The sequence below is a fragment of the Protopterus annectens genome, chromosome 1.part1, assembly GCF_019279795.1.
Source record: "Protopterus annectens isolate FY-2018-M chromosome 1.part1, PAN1.0, whole genome shotgun sequence".
In the NCBI taxonomy this organism is placed as follows: domain Eukaryota; kingdom Metazoa; phylum Chordata; order Ceratodontiformes; family Protopteridae; genus Protopterus; species Protopterus annectens.
Window position 1 is genome coordinate 840,923,474 of NC_056726.1, and position 15,381 is coordinate 840,938,854.

Sequence of the window (15,381 nt, forward strand, 5' to 3'; positions counted from 1 at the left end):
GTATTCTAAGAACTTAGACAAGACGGGAATGGAGAAGAGATTCTGACAATAGGGATGACTGCAATTAGGGCTACAGACAATAGACAAGAGGACAGGAATTTATTGGAGAAAACTGGCAAAGGAACCAAGGTATTGGGAGTAAATAACTACAGAGGGAAAGGTAAATGAATTGGAAGACACCAAGAATTCATTTGGATTGCAGGTTAGAGATTGCCTTCCCTATCAAGGATCGATATCAGAGTATACACAAAGAGAAAGAAATGGAGGGGGTTCTAAATGAAAGACCAGCACTGGTACAGTTTTTGGTAGAATCTAAAACAATAGCTGCAGTTAAAAAGGAATAATTCATACAGCACATAAAAGATTGCATGACAACTATAAGAATCAATCAGAGGAGGTTAGAAAGGATTAGGAAGAGAAACTGGATAAGGAATTCACAAAGAATTTCCTATTACCCATCCATTGGCCCAAGTTGGACTTAAATAGGGATAAAAAGGAACTCTGCTTCAAATGGATGGGGAGCCTGTTCAGAGAATGGAAATTCTCTGAGAATCATCTTTGTCCCTTTCTCTAAACATGCCCTATTTGTGTTGCAAGCCAAATTTAAGTCATTTAATCTACTAGTTCTGATGCTATTTGGTTTGTGGATGTGCAAAACCTTCATCGAAACAGGGTCCAGGGATGCCTTGCATGCCAAGCAAAGATCATCTCTTAGACGTCTGTATAATCCCAAGTAAACAGAAAGGGCATTGAGGCAATCTGCAGAGGACATTCTGTTACTCCCCATATTCTTTTTGTAAGAAACATTTCTGGACATTCCAACTTCCTTATGTGTCTGGTCAGGTACACACAGAAGGAAGCATTATATTCTATGATGTGTCTGATGAGGTCAGAGTACAGAGGCATGATGGCCTCTCTGGACTTAGATGCTTATAACTCGAACAACATAGAAGGATTTTCTTACTACCTTGGACATATGTTGATTGAGGGCTAGATTACTGTCTGCATAGGTTCCCAGACCCCTGACTAATGAATCAACTTTTAGGGGTGCTTTATAGGTGATGTAGTAACCTGGGGTTGCTACCTTCCCAAAAGGTACTGTAATGCATTTCTTGGTATTGAGTTTTAAGCCATGGCTTTGAAACCAAGCGTTTGTTTGTATTAGACCCTCCTGAAGGGTGCTTTTATCTTGGTGGGAGTCAATGACTGCTCCCAGTTTGCAATCGTCTGTGAACCTGATTACCCAGTGGCCTCTGACATTGTCTTTGACAACCGAGAGAGTACAACTTACTTTCATTTAGCAATCCAGGCACTGGAAAACCCCACCAGAGGAGGGGGGGGGTCTGTAGGATGAGACTAAGCTTGCTTATCTCTCTCAGGGAGAACAGATGGAGACATGCATGCTGGGATACAAGTTCTTCCTCTAAATTCCTGGCAGAGACCAGAGGTGAGATGAATGCACATGCCTGTAAAAGGGTGGATTTACTTGGCGTTGTGGGCGACAATGCCACTCATTGAACGGGGTTACAAGCCACCTCCCCTCCCTGAATGACCCCAATACACACCCACTCCTAGGGCGATTTTAGGCATATCTAAAGAAACCAGTGCTTATGAAAAATCCCTCAGTCTGTCTGCTGGTTGACAAGTGAAGCAGAAAAAAACTGTAAAGATAAAATGTTTACTTTTTTCCTTAATATGCATTTACTGTATAATTTGTAAATACGTGATTCATAATGTTAATAGGGTTGGTGAACTGTATCTTTTTACTTGTTATACACAACTGTAGTTTATAAAATGCAGTTCAAAGAGGCAAACTGTTCAAATCTGCTTGCCTTAACAAATATTAACAAAGACATTTTTGGAATCAGGAGGTGAAAATAAAGCTGCTTACCCATCATCTACTTTCCAGAGATACAATGTTCCACTTTCAGTGCAAATAAGCAGTTCCCCCAGTATGTGAGAACTATAAAAGAAATAAGTAAAATGCATAAAATATTTTTGTAGCTAGGTGATAGAAAGACTTTTATTTCTCAATTCAATACCAAGAATGCTAAAGATTAACACAGCCTGGAAGACTATTAGCTTTTATACAGCTTTTGTTTTAATAATGATAATACCAAGACAAAGAAGGAGGAAACGGAAAGTACAGCTGTGTATACTTACCATAAATGTAGATGTTCGAGTGTATTCACTGTTGCAGTCATCACACTTGAGTTATCTGCCTGCAGGTACCCTTAGTCGGCCCGAATACCAGAGTCTTGGGATTTCTGTCAGATGCGGTTGCCTCTTCCATGACGTCAGGTCATCAGGGGTATAAAACATTCAGCCGACGCCATTACATCAGTTTTTCTTGCCCCAGATGTCAGGTGCCCCCCCAATGGGAAGCAATTAAATATACAAGTACAATGATGTACCTCCAACAAAAAAGAAAATACACCAAAAAGGCTTTTAAGCATAGTAAAGGAAAGTAGATGTATAGCCAAAAGAAGTTAGGGGGCTGCAGGGAGGGTAAACAGGACTGCAGCAGTGAATACACTCGAACATCTACATTTATGGTAAGTGTACAAAACTGTACTATGTTCTTCATGTTTCACTGTTGCAGTCATTACATTTGGGTAGTTTCACAAAGCTATGGTTGGGAGGAGGAGATTAGATAGCATTAGAGCCAGCTATTAGGCCCTGCAAGACTGCAGTGCAAAGCCAGCTCTGGATTTAGAGAAAATTGGTAAATGATGCTGCTTGGTTTAAGTATGTACAGAACTCCAGGTAGCAGCTTCTAGGATGTCCCTGGTAGGGACGCCTCTGAGAAAGGCTGTAGAGGTAGATGCAGCCCTGGTGGAGTGAGTTCTGATCCCCTGGGGGATAGGTTTTCCATGGTGCTTATAGCAGAAATGAATGCAATGGCCTATCCATTTAGAAATGGTTTGGTTTGAAATAGCCTTCCCCTCTGCCCCTGCAGCAAATGCGATTTCCTTTGAGGTTTAGTCCTGTCCAAGTAGAGGTTTAGTCCTGTCCAAGTAGAATCTAAGTTGTCTGTAGACATCTAAGGAGTGCAGTATCTGTTCTCCTTTGTTCTGTGGATTGGGAAAAAAGTGTGGGAAATGAATAGACTGATTAAGAGCCACACTGGATACCACCTTGGGCATGAAGGATGGATTGGTTCTGAGGGACACACTGTCCGCATGAAAGATGATGAAAGGTTCCACTGCCATAAGGGCCTGTAATTCAGATACCCTTCTAGCAGAAGTGATTGCTAAAAGGAAAGCTGTTTTCTAAGAAAGAACTTTTAAGTCTGCAGTAGCAGCTGGCTCGAAAGGAGGTAGAGTGAGTTTCTTCAAAACAAAGTTAAGGTCCCAGGCTGGGTTTGAAGCTCTCCTGGGTGGTCTCAAATTTTTGGCCCCTCTGAGGAACTGCTTGAGCAGTGGATGAGAGAAGGGGGGGGGGGTTCTGTGTTATAATGAGCTGAAATGGGTGAGGTGTGGATTTTAATGGAGGAAAAAGACAGGCCCTTGTAAAGCGTCTCAGTAAAGTATTGCAAAATCTGAGGTAAACTGGGCGCTGTTATGCTCATCCCTTGAGATTGGTTACAGGCACAGAATATTTTCCATTTTTCAGCATAAGATTTTCTAGTACTAGGCCTCCTTGCCTCTAAAATGATAACAATCACAGGTTTACTGAGGGATGGTAAAGGAGAGATTATGTAATTAGCTAGGCTGCTAGCAGTGTTAGAAGCTGAGGGTGCAGAATCTGGTTTTCCTGCTGAGGCAACAGGGAAGGAGTCTGAGGCAGGTGCCATGGAGATAACCATGATACACTGTGCAGGAGGGGGTACCAGTGTTGGCGCGGCCAGTCTGGAGCAATCAAAATCATCCTTGGTTTGTCCTGTTTGATTTTTAGTAGTACTTTGGAGAGCAGAGGCATAAACTGATAGGTTTTTCCAGCTGAAGGACAGAGCATTCACTTTCCAGGCTTGTTTGTGGGAAGCCCTTGTGCAAAATTTGTCCAATTGGTAGTTCTGGGGAGAGGCAAACAGGTCTATATCTGGGATCCCCCATTTGTTGTCAACATGTTGAAAATCCTTGGCTCCAGTTTCCACTCTTGTGGATCCATGAGGTTTCTGCCTAGTCCGTCTGGCAGTGTATTTAATTTTCCTGGCAGGAATTGAACGTGTAGATGCAATTGGTAGCTCAAGGCTGTGTTCCACAATGCCATGGCTAGTCTGCAGAGGGCATAAGAATGTGTACCCCCCTGCTTGTTTATGTACCACATAACAGTGGTGTTGTCCGTCTTTACCATTAGTTGTCCTAGAAGAATGTGGTCCTTGAAGGCTGTCAGAGCATTCTGTACAGCTAACATTTCTTTTTGATTGATATGCAAGTGCATTTGACTTGGGTTCCATTTGCCCTGAATGCATTTTCCTGCCAGGTGAGTCCCCCATGTATAGTTTGATGCATCTGTTGTTAGGGTTTGGGAGGCAGGGGGTGGTGTGAAAGGTAGTCCCTTGTTTTGGTGGGAGGCCTCTGCTCACCAAAGAAATTCTAGGCGTAGACAAGGTATGATAGGATGACAGGAATCATTGCTTCTAGATCCTGAGAATGTTGACACCATAGGCTTTTTAGATACCACTGTAGTTTCCTCATATGCAGTCTTGCATATGGAATTAGAATAATGGAGGAGGCCATGAACTCCAAGGCTTGCAGTATTTGTCTTGCAGATAGCAGGGTTTTTGTGGCCACTTGTTTGAAGTAGGTTGTCAAATGAATTTATTTCTCTGGCGTGAGGTAAGCCATCTGGGAAGTTGTACTCAAGCTTGCTCCCAGGAATATAATTTGTTGACAGGGTACCAGGTGTGATTTCTTTTCGCTTATGGTGTACCCCAGACAAGTTAGAACCTTTTCTACAAAGGCCAGATGATTCAAAAGTATGTCCTGGCTTTCTGCCTGAATTAGACAATCGTCCAGGTATGGGTATATTTGAATATTTCTTTGCCTGCAAAATGCAATAAATGGACCTAGGCACTTTGTGAATGCCCTGGGCGCAGTAGATAAGCCAAAGGCGTGTAGCCTGCTTTGAAGCGTAGGTATCTTCTGCAAGATTTCCTGACTGGGATATGCAGATATGCTTCTTTTAAATCTAGTGTTGCCAAACAGGCATCTTTGCCTAGCATAGGAAGTAATTGAAGAGTCAGCATCTTGAATTTTGGAATCTCCAAAAAGGTGTTTAGAGTAGACGGGTCCAGGATAGGATGCCATGAATTGTCTTTTCTGGTTACCAGGAAAAGTCTCGAGTAGAAACCTTGTCCCTTTTCCTCTTCTGGTACCAGATGAACAGCCCCCATGCTTAAGAGAAAAAGTACTTATTTTTGGGCCTCTGCCCACTGATTTGGGGGTAGGTCTGGCCACTTGCTTGGTTTTGGCATCGTGTGGAAGTGAAATCTGTACCCCTGGGACACTTATTTAAAACCCATTTGTCCTGGGTAGTGAGTTCCAATTCTTTACATGAAGAGCAATCTTCCCCCAAAAGGGGCAGTCAGTTGATAAGTGTTTGGAAATTTTAAAAGGAAGTCATTGAGACAGTTTACCATAGGGGGGAGTCTTATTATTCCCAGATTTGGAAGTGGAGGCCCCCCCACTGCTTAGTCTTGTGTGTCCCCTGGGACTGAAACCTGGCGTTTTTGCTATGTCTGGGTTTGGCTTGAGAAGACCTGGAAGGGGCTGGAAAGGACCAATTCTTAGAGGGCCAGTGCCTACTAAATCTAGGAGGCTGAACTTGTAAGAAATCTTTAACAGTTTGCATAGATTTAGCTTTATCTTCCATCTTTTTAAGAACTTCCTCAGCCTTGTTGCCAAACAGATGGTCCTGGTTTAAGGGAGCAACCAACAATTTGATCAGGCAAAGATTGCTCCTTTAGCCAAGCATGCCTTCTAAGCACAGACCCAGTAACAGCAGCCCTGCAAGAGGGCTCTAATGAATCAAAACCACATTGCAAAGTATGTTTTCCAACTTGTTCAGCAGAATGCATTAAATCCTGTAATTCTTTATTTTCCACAGTGAGGAATCAACATCATTTTCTATTTAATCAGTCCAATAACATGTTGCTGATACTTTAACATATGAAACTGGCAGTTTAAAGCCCTAATGGCCAAAGTTGCAAAAGTGTAAACCGTCTTACCCCATCTATCCAGCACCCTGGAGCCTCTATCAGAAGGGGTAGGATTTTTAGCAGTAGAAGCCTTAATGCCCTTGGGCCCCTGTGAAATAGTCTCTGGATCTGCAACAGGATTTTTAAAAAGGAACTTGTGGGACTCGGGGACCCTGTAGTATCTGTCAGGTTTTCTGGGAGCAAGAGGCAAGGAATCAGGGGCCAAACTAGATTCCGAAAAAACATCAACAACAATGTCCAGTACAGGAGGAATAGCTAAAGGCCTATGCTGAGGTAGGAGAAGGAAATCCCCAAGCCTCTTTTTTGAATAAAAAAAAATCCCGGCTTTCCAAGTGGAAATGCTCCCTTAAGGTATGTAAGGTTTCCCAAAAAGAAAAATCCTCAGGTGGGGAAGCACAGGGAATGGAGTCCTCTGCATCAGAATCTTCATAAGTAGATAAGGGCAAATCCAGATCATCAGAAAAAAACAGAATCCTGGTCAGAAGATTTATAATCAACTTCAGTCCTAGGCCTCTTAGAAGGGGGGGGGGGGGTTGGATACCCCTGATTAGAGTTATTAGATCTTCAGCCATTCTTATCATTTGTTTTTTAGGCATAGAGGCCTAAGCATGTGGCCTGGGCGTCATTTTTTAGGCATGGTTCGAGATTTAGACAAGTAAAGAAGGAGGCGTCGGTTTAATATTGAAGTCCATAGGCTTGAATACACCCTCAGAAGCTGGTGCCTGCACAGTGGCTCCAGACCCATCCAAGGTAGAGACATCCGCGGGTTCCATAGTTGAAGCATCTCGAGGCATACTCTGACTGGGTCTCAGTAGAGGCCTGTGAATCAGAAGTAGTGAGTATCAGGGGCTGCGAAAGCGCCTAACTGAGTACTGCCGAACTGGCGACTGGCTTAGGAGAAGCATCATCGGCAGTTTTGGACCTCGGCGGCCTGTCTCTGTCTTTACCTTTGCATTTTTTCAGAATCCCGGTAGTCAGATGGCTAACCAATGACATTTCTGGATAATTAAACCAAGAACTGAAATATTTAGAGGCAAAAATATACCAATGACGGATAGTGCGCTGATTAAAGCACAAAACCGACAGCAAGGTACGTCAGGGCCTAGGCAAGGAATAGAGTACGAATTAAAATCTATATGACGTATTTGCTTTCCACAAGTAATGCAATTATTAACTTTTACTGACATCGGTAAGGAGCAAGAAAAAGTTTCCCCAATGGGGTACTTAGCTTTAGTTGAAGACTTAGGTTCTGTAACTCGAAAATGAAAATTTCAGGAGTAGGCCGACGGGCACTTGTGAACTGCTTCTGCTTCGGGCACCCCATGGCAAGAAAGACTGATGTAATGGCGTCGGCTAAATGTTTTATACCCCTGACGACCGGACGTCATGGAAGAAGGGACAGCAACCTACACAGGACCCAAGACTTTGTTAGTCAGGCCGACTGAGGGCTACCTGCAAGCAGATAACCCAAATGTAATGACTGCAACAGTGAAACATGAAGAACATCACTGTTTCCATTTCTGTTTTGCAAGATGATGGGATTCAGATTAACAGCTGAAAATAAATAATCTCAAGTAATTGGTGATACTTCTGGATGAAAATTATAATTCAAGAAAAGGGTTCAACAACCATTAAGTCTGAGTGTGAGGTCATCTAATTAACTTATTTCTGTTAACGTACAATGTCCAGTTAAGCAAAAACTTATTTACAAAGGAAAAAAGGCCCAATCAGACCATGTAACTACATTCAGGTTAAGGAATTCTTAATACAGATTAAACATTATATGTAATATTGCCAAAGTAAAAACAAGGCAGCTTTTTTATAAAATTACATGGAATACACACATTTCTGTCTGAAAATTGTCAGGTATGTGAGAAGTGACCAGTGAAGAGTTTCAGTACTACAGACAAATAAACAGCAGTTTATACTCTGCAAAGCACACCAGCTCCACTGCTATAGAAGGATAAAGCCTCGAGTACAGCTCAGATGATCCCAGTTTGATGAGAGACTTGGGCATCTGCGGAAGCTGGTATAGGAAGGATAGGTGTTGCCTATCCTCATTGGGAGAGCAGACTAAAACTATCCAAAGCCACAATTCCTTGGAGCAAGGGCAGTGATATACAGGATGGGGTCTGGAGGTGAGCTTTTGTCCACCAAGCCGTGAACACTATAGTCCTCACTGCAGGTGCACAAGAGCATGTACTAACATGGGGAGGAAACAATGTCCCCATGGTGACATCAGTCACTTGTCCTTCACCTGAGGGAGGGATTTAAGGCCATATTAAATAAACTTTCATTGCCAGAATGCCAGCAAAGCCATAAATCACTGCCAAGGCTGTCTGCAGGATGGCGAACCTACGCCAGATCTTGCCCTGACTGATGAAAATACAGGCTGAGGAAAGAAATGAGTCTGGCTGATAGCAGAATCCTGGTTAGTTGATGCAATGACAAAAATCATAAAGAAAAAGCTTTGCAAAGCAGAATTTAAAAAAAAAATGAATGTAAAACATGTAGCTTAATATACAGTCTTAACAGATCTATTTTTATCCTAAATTTATAATGATTCATTCTCTCCAAACACCTCAGATAGAAGTCCCTGCACTCAGAGGGCAATATGCATCATGCCCACGCCAAACTTAGCTGATGGCATCTAGCTCATGAGCCCACCAGTAAGTACACTTTTGACCAAATTAACCGGAAGTCAATTTTCTTCGGTTGGAAGAGGGGATCACCTGATTAAAAGGAATAGCAGTAGGACCAACTCAGACATCAAATTATACAGTAAAGAGGTATTTACTATTACCATCAAGTAGCCTTCTAGATGGGTCAACATCTGAGATAATACTAAACAAATCCATGAGAATGAAGGAACCAAACTTTAGCCCAAGAAACAAGTTTCTGAAGACAGAGTCCTGAAGTAGTTACTGACAATAATGCATGGTGAATATACGCAAAGATAATCAAATGGCTGGAAAGCAAATCTCTGCAACTAAGACACTATAGAAACAAGCACCAGAAGAGGCCACAACTCTAGTGCAAGATCTTTCGAGTGTAACATTTACCAGACGGTGGTAAAATCTTCTGATGGCAAAAAGATAATGCAGACATCAATCCACTGGGAAAGGATTTGCCTGGGAACTGCTTATGTCTCTCTCTCCAGCGCAAAGGAGACAAGCTAAGTGTTACTAAATTTGTGTACTCACTTAAGGCAAACCTGAGAGGATCAAGCATATTTAGGACAGGAATGGCCTTTATTTCTCCTGGTTTTTGCAGGAACAAAGAAAATAAAGATGAAAGTACTAGTTCAGGGACTATATTGAAAACAAGTTGAATGGGAAATGCGGTTCAGGATGCAAGGACCATCTATTCCTTATATAAGCTCCACACGAAGACCTACAGCTCTGAGCTCCTGAAACCAGAGGTGATGGCAGCTCGGTTGTCGGACTGCATTAGGAGGGGCCCCAGGTGAAGTTCCCCCAAGTTCATGAAGCGTTCAGTCTGAAGCTCCATCTCCAGCAATGGCCATATTCTTTGAAGACTAGTGGAACCAATGTGAGCTGCCCACCCTGAAAGCAAAGCATTCAGCATCAATTTCTGCAACAGTTCATCTGGGGAAATGATAGGAGGTTGGTGGAAATCCTCAACCATTCCAGGGCTTGCTGGCAATCTTCTAACAACACATACTGACAATATAGCCACTAATTCCTCACACTCCAAGCAGTACCCATTGCAAATGGCAAAATGAAGGCTGGAAACCATCAACCCCAGAAGTTGTAGTAATTAATAACAACATGCTGTACCCTGAACCAAGACGAAGCTGGCATTGTAATGACTTTTTCAATCCTCTCAGCTATAAGGAACACATTAGAGAGTGCCTATCTCCTTATTTATAAGAGCAAATGACTAAGACTGTATCATAAAAGACCTCACTCCTATTTATGATCATACTTTGTGACTGCAACCCAGCAAAAGTCTAATATTGGGGAAACTTTCAAACCAGCCACAAGCTGCCAGTTACCCAAGAAGAGGAACACATAGAGATCGAACTTCTGCAAGGCTTTGTTTACCACAGCCGACATTTTGCCAAACACTCTGGGCATTACACTATTCAATTCACGTTCAATTTATTTAGGTCTATAAGTAACGCTGCCAAAGCTAAATCATTGTATTTTATCAATGCAGTAATCAATCCTAACCCACATTCGTCAAAAAAACCCAATGCAAATCATTTAAAACTTCTTGGGAATATGCAATGCCAAAAGGATATTTAAACAATCTCAGTCCTTGTGGGACCAATTTATGGTTAAGACAGCAATGTAAATAATGGTTATCAATCTGTAAACATTTGAATTTAAAAAGTTTTTTTTTCAAAAGAAAATATCACTTTCTTCAGTGTGGGCGCGTCCACATAGTTAAGCCCATAACCATTAACACTGTTATCAGAAATATCAGTAGTAGGAACAAAATCAAAGTCAAAGTTCTTTTCTAAAATGTCACTGAAACGCACAGAATGGTTGGAACACGAAGAATTAAGCCAGTTCTAGTAGCTAAGGCAGTTATAAGTTGACTACTTTTAGTAGTGTCTAGTAAGGGTGTATATATATATATATATATATATATATATATATATATATATATATATATATATACACATATACATATATATATATATATTTTTTTTTTTTTACAGTTTTTCATTTTTTCGTATTCTTATTTGTAAAGTTATATGAAAGTATGTCAAGCATTTATTACTCATTTTTTTATATTCATGTATTTTAGTTGTGTCTTTAAAATTTTAATTGTATGTAATTGAAAGGGTTTTATAAGTAATGTGTAGCACTTGCGTATTTATCTGAAGAAGTCTTGCTCCAAGATGAAAGTGCTAATCTGTGTGGTTTTATAAAAGATTTTGCCTTCATTGGTGGCCTGGATTCTTTTTATTTTTATTTTGTATGCTTCACTTCTATTTACAGTGCGCTATTACACTAAAATAAAACCAGAAGATATTAATCTGTAATACAAGTGATGGGCACCTGCAGGAAATGAAGAAATCTCCAATACAGACATCAAATATTTATGTACAAAAAAGTGCCCAAGCAAGTTCAATTACATCAACCAAGCACCCTGTGAAACAACATTATAACTCTTGTCCATCTCCCTACACTTGTCAATTTATGAACTGTAGCTGCATTCATATATTTGCTCAATAAGGTGGATTCAGGATCTAAGCCTGAAAAAGTAAAGTTGTGTACAGTTGTGTACCTACCATAAATGTAGATGTTCGAGTGCATTCACTGTTGCAGTCATTACGCAGTCGGCCTGAATTCCAAAGTCCTGGTCCGGCATCGGTTGCTGTCGCCTCTGCCCTGACGTCAGTGCGCCAGGGGTATAGAAGATGCAGCCGACGCCATTTTCTTCAGCTTTTCTTGCCCCATATGTCAGGTGCCCCCAAGAAGGTAGGCAATACATATTGCTTATAAAAACATACAGTAAAATAAAAACAATACCTTCATCTACAAGCAAATACACCACATAGGTTGTATAGGATAGAGAAGTATAGATAAGTTCCAGCAAAGAAAGGGGGGTGGAGGATGGGTAACCTGGACTGCAACAGTGAATACACTCGAACACCTACATTTATGGTAGGTACACAAATGTACTATGTTCATCGTGTTTCACTGTTGCAGTCATTACACTTGGGTTGAATCCCAAAGCTGAGGTAGGGCGGCTGGGTCTAAATAGGATTAGGAGTGGCTATGAGGCCCTGCAGAACTGCAGTGGCGAAGCCTGCTCTGGATTTAGAGTAAAGAGGTAAGTGATAATGCTTGATAAAAGTGTGCACTGAACTCCAAGTTGCAGCCTCCAAAATTTCCTTGGTTGGTACTCCTCTGAGAAATGCTGCTGAAGTGGCTGCTGCCCTAGTAGAATGTGGCCTAATATTCTTAGGTACTGACTTGCCATGCTGTGCATAGCAGAAACGAATACAGTGTCCTATCCATTTTGAAACAGTCTGCTTTTGAGATAGCCTTTCCTTGTGATCCTGCAGCATATGCTACAAACAGTTGCTCAGTAATTCTGAAAGATTTTGTTTTGTCCATGTAGAAGTGTAGCTGCCTGTGTATGTCGAAAGAGTGCAGAAGTATCTCCTCTTTATTCTGGGGATTTGGATAAAATGTTGGCAAATGAATGGTTTGGTTAAGAGCCACACTGGATACTACCTTTGGCATAAATGTTGGGTTTGTCCTTAGAGAAACCATGTCCGGATGAAAAATGATAAACTGCCACTAATGCCTGTAACTCTGAGACTCTTCTTGCTGAAGTTATTGCTAGGAGCAGAGCAGTTTTCCATCATAAGAATTTTATATCAGCTGTATTGGCTGGCTCAAAAGGAGGTAGTGTGAGCTTTTCCAAGACAAAGTTGAGGTCCCATGTAGGTATCAGTGCTCTCCTTGGGAGTCTTATGTTTCTTGCCCCTCTGAGATACTGTCTTAGCAGTGGATGAGAGAAAATAGGAGGTTCTGTATTGTAATGAGCTGAAATGGCAGAGGCATGGATCTTAATTGATGAGAAGGATAGGCCTTTGCCCAGCATCTCAGTTAGGTATTGTAAAATCTGAGGAATATTTGGAACAAGTGGTTCAAGTCCTTGTGCCTGGTTCCAAGCACAGAATCTCTTCCATTTTTCTGCATAAGATTTCCTGGTGCTGGGCCTCCTGGCTTCCAAAATGACATCCATAACAGCTTTAGAGAGAGGTGTGTTCCGAGTGGCTATATTATTTGCCATACAGCCAGATTTAATGTTCTGAGTTGGCTGTGCAGGATCTCATTGTTATGTTGAGTCATAAGATGAGGAATTTGAGGTAAGGTCCAGGCTGGGCCTTGAGACAAGCTCTTTAGGATTGGGTACAAGTGCTGGCGTGGCCAGTCTGGGGCAATCAGAATAATTTTTGGCTTCTCCTGCCTGACTTTTAGGAGTACCTTGGGAAGGAGAGGCAGTGGTGGAAAGGCATAAACTGTTAGGATTTTCCAGCTGAATGATAGCGCATCCACTTTCCATACTTGTGAGTGATAAGTCCTTGTGCAGAATCTCTGTAGTTGGCAATTGTGAGGAGAGGCAAAAAGATCTATGTCTGGGCATCCTCATTTCCTTGTTATCATGCTGAAGACCTGTGGATCTAGTTTCCACTAGTGAGGATCCATGAGGTTTCTGCTTAGTTCGTCTGCCAGAGTATTTTTCTTTCCTGACAGGAATTGTGCCTGCAGATGTACTTGATAGGTCAGTGCTGTGTTCCACAAAGTCATGGCTTGCCTGCAGAGGATGTAGGAATGTGTGCCCCCTTGCTTGTTTATGTACCACATAAGTGTAGTATTGTCCGTCTTTAGTAAGAGTTGTCCTGGATGTAGTAGATCTTTGAAGGGTGTTAGGGCATTTGGTACAGCTAGCATCTCTTTTTGACTGACATGAAGATGCATTTGGTCCGCGGGCCACGTGCCCTGAATACATTTTCCTGCCATGTGTGCCCCCCAGGCATAATCTGATGCATCTGTCGTTAGTGTCCGCCTCGCTGCGAGTAAAGTGAAAGGCTGTCCCTTGTTGTGGTGACAGGCCAGTGCCCACCATCGAAACTCCTGTTGCAGGCAGGGAATAAGAGTTATTATTATTTCCAGGCTGTGGCAGTGTTGAGTCTAAACACTTTTTAGATACCATCGTAGCTTCCTCATATGCAGTCTTGCATATGGAATTAGCAGGATGCAGGATGCCATGAAGCCCAAAGCCTTCAGAATTTTTCTTGCAGGTAGCTGGGTCTTTGTTGCCAAAATTTGAAAGTAATGAGTCAGTTGCCTTTGCTTGTCTGGTGTGAGATAAACCATCTGGGCAGTTGTATTTAAGCTTGCACCCAGGAATATTATCTCTTGAGAGGGCACTAGTTTTGATTTCTTTTCGTTTACTGTCAAACCTAGGCAAATTAGTAATCTCTTTACAAATGCCAGATGCTTTAGTAGAATATCCTTGCTCTCTGTTTGAATAAGGCAGTCGTCCAAATAGGGATATATCTGAATTCATTTTTGTCTGCAAAATGCAATTACTGGTGCCAGGCATTTTGTGAAGACCCTGGGGGCAGTAGATAAGCTAAAGGGAAGTGCAGATAATTGGTAATGCATTGAGCCAGCTATGAGTCTGAGGTAACTTCTGCAAGATTGTCTGAGTGGGACATGCAGGTAGGGTTGCCAGCTTTCTTTGTGGCTAAAACCGGACTAAGGTCACGCCCCTTGCATCACCCATAACCCCGCCCATTCCCACCCCTCTCCCACCCATGCCCCACCCATTTTGTGACCTCATCATGACATGGGAACGCCCTCTTTTTCTATTCTGGATGCCTGCTTTCAGCCGATTTCTCCCCAGTTGCCATAAACACAGTTAGAAACTCTCACTCTGCATACTGTCTTGTGCTTCATTCTACAGTTATTACAGATATTTGGATTTAATTTAAAATATTTATTTCAAATTTTATAGCATAAACTACTGATACACATATGCCAAACAAAGCAATACAGTCTCACAATAAAAACAGACTTAGCATTAAAACTACTCTGCCCTTAAATCTCACATTCATCTAAACAGCATTGCACATTGTTTTCCCAAGTTTGGGATGATAACATTTTAAAATGTTCTAAGAAATGACAGTATTAACAACAATCATATCTTACATCAATAAAAGACCTGAAAATGTATAGCATGGTCTGAAAATACATGTTTAGTATAAAACAATACATAATGACACAATTGGTCTTGCAGCTTTTGAAAAATGAAGTGTAATATTGTATATTGAATTTTACCTCACCCATTCTTCGAACATCTTTCAGTAGTATTTATCATTTGTACCTTGCTTACTCTAAAACGGACACCATTCCTGTCACACACACACACACACACACTTAAGAAATGAACCAAATCCCAGATGTTTACTTCTTGCCATTCCCAAAGTATATACAATTATATAAATTAGCCACACAGGAACGATAACCTTAGCCACAATACTCAATAGGAACAAGGGAAGGTAACAACTTCCTGGAACACTCCCAAGCTTTCTGCGTATACACCATCATTCCACTGAAGCAAAAACTTGAATTGAGCAACTTCTGGGCATTACCCTCCCTATCATAGGCAACAACAACTAGAAGTCATCTCTGTTATATTATTACAGTCCCCATTGCTTT

The 15,381-nt window shown here is 41.6% G+C and overlaps 1 protein-coding gene across 1 annotated transcript in view; it reads right to left on the reverse strand.

Annotated features, from left to right (window-relative positions):
* Positions 1-15,381, reverse strand: part of TAF1C (TATA-box binding protein associated factor, RNA polymerase I subunit C) — a 1,469,099-nt gene that overhangs the window by 820,104 nt on the left and 633,614 nt on the right. The window contains exon 10 of the mRNA XM_044078672.1: positions 1,892-1,963. Coding sequence (XP_043934607.1) covers positions 1,892-1,963 — 72 coding nt within the window. The remainder of the gene's footprint in view (positions 1-1,891; positions 1,964-15,381) is intronic.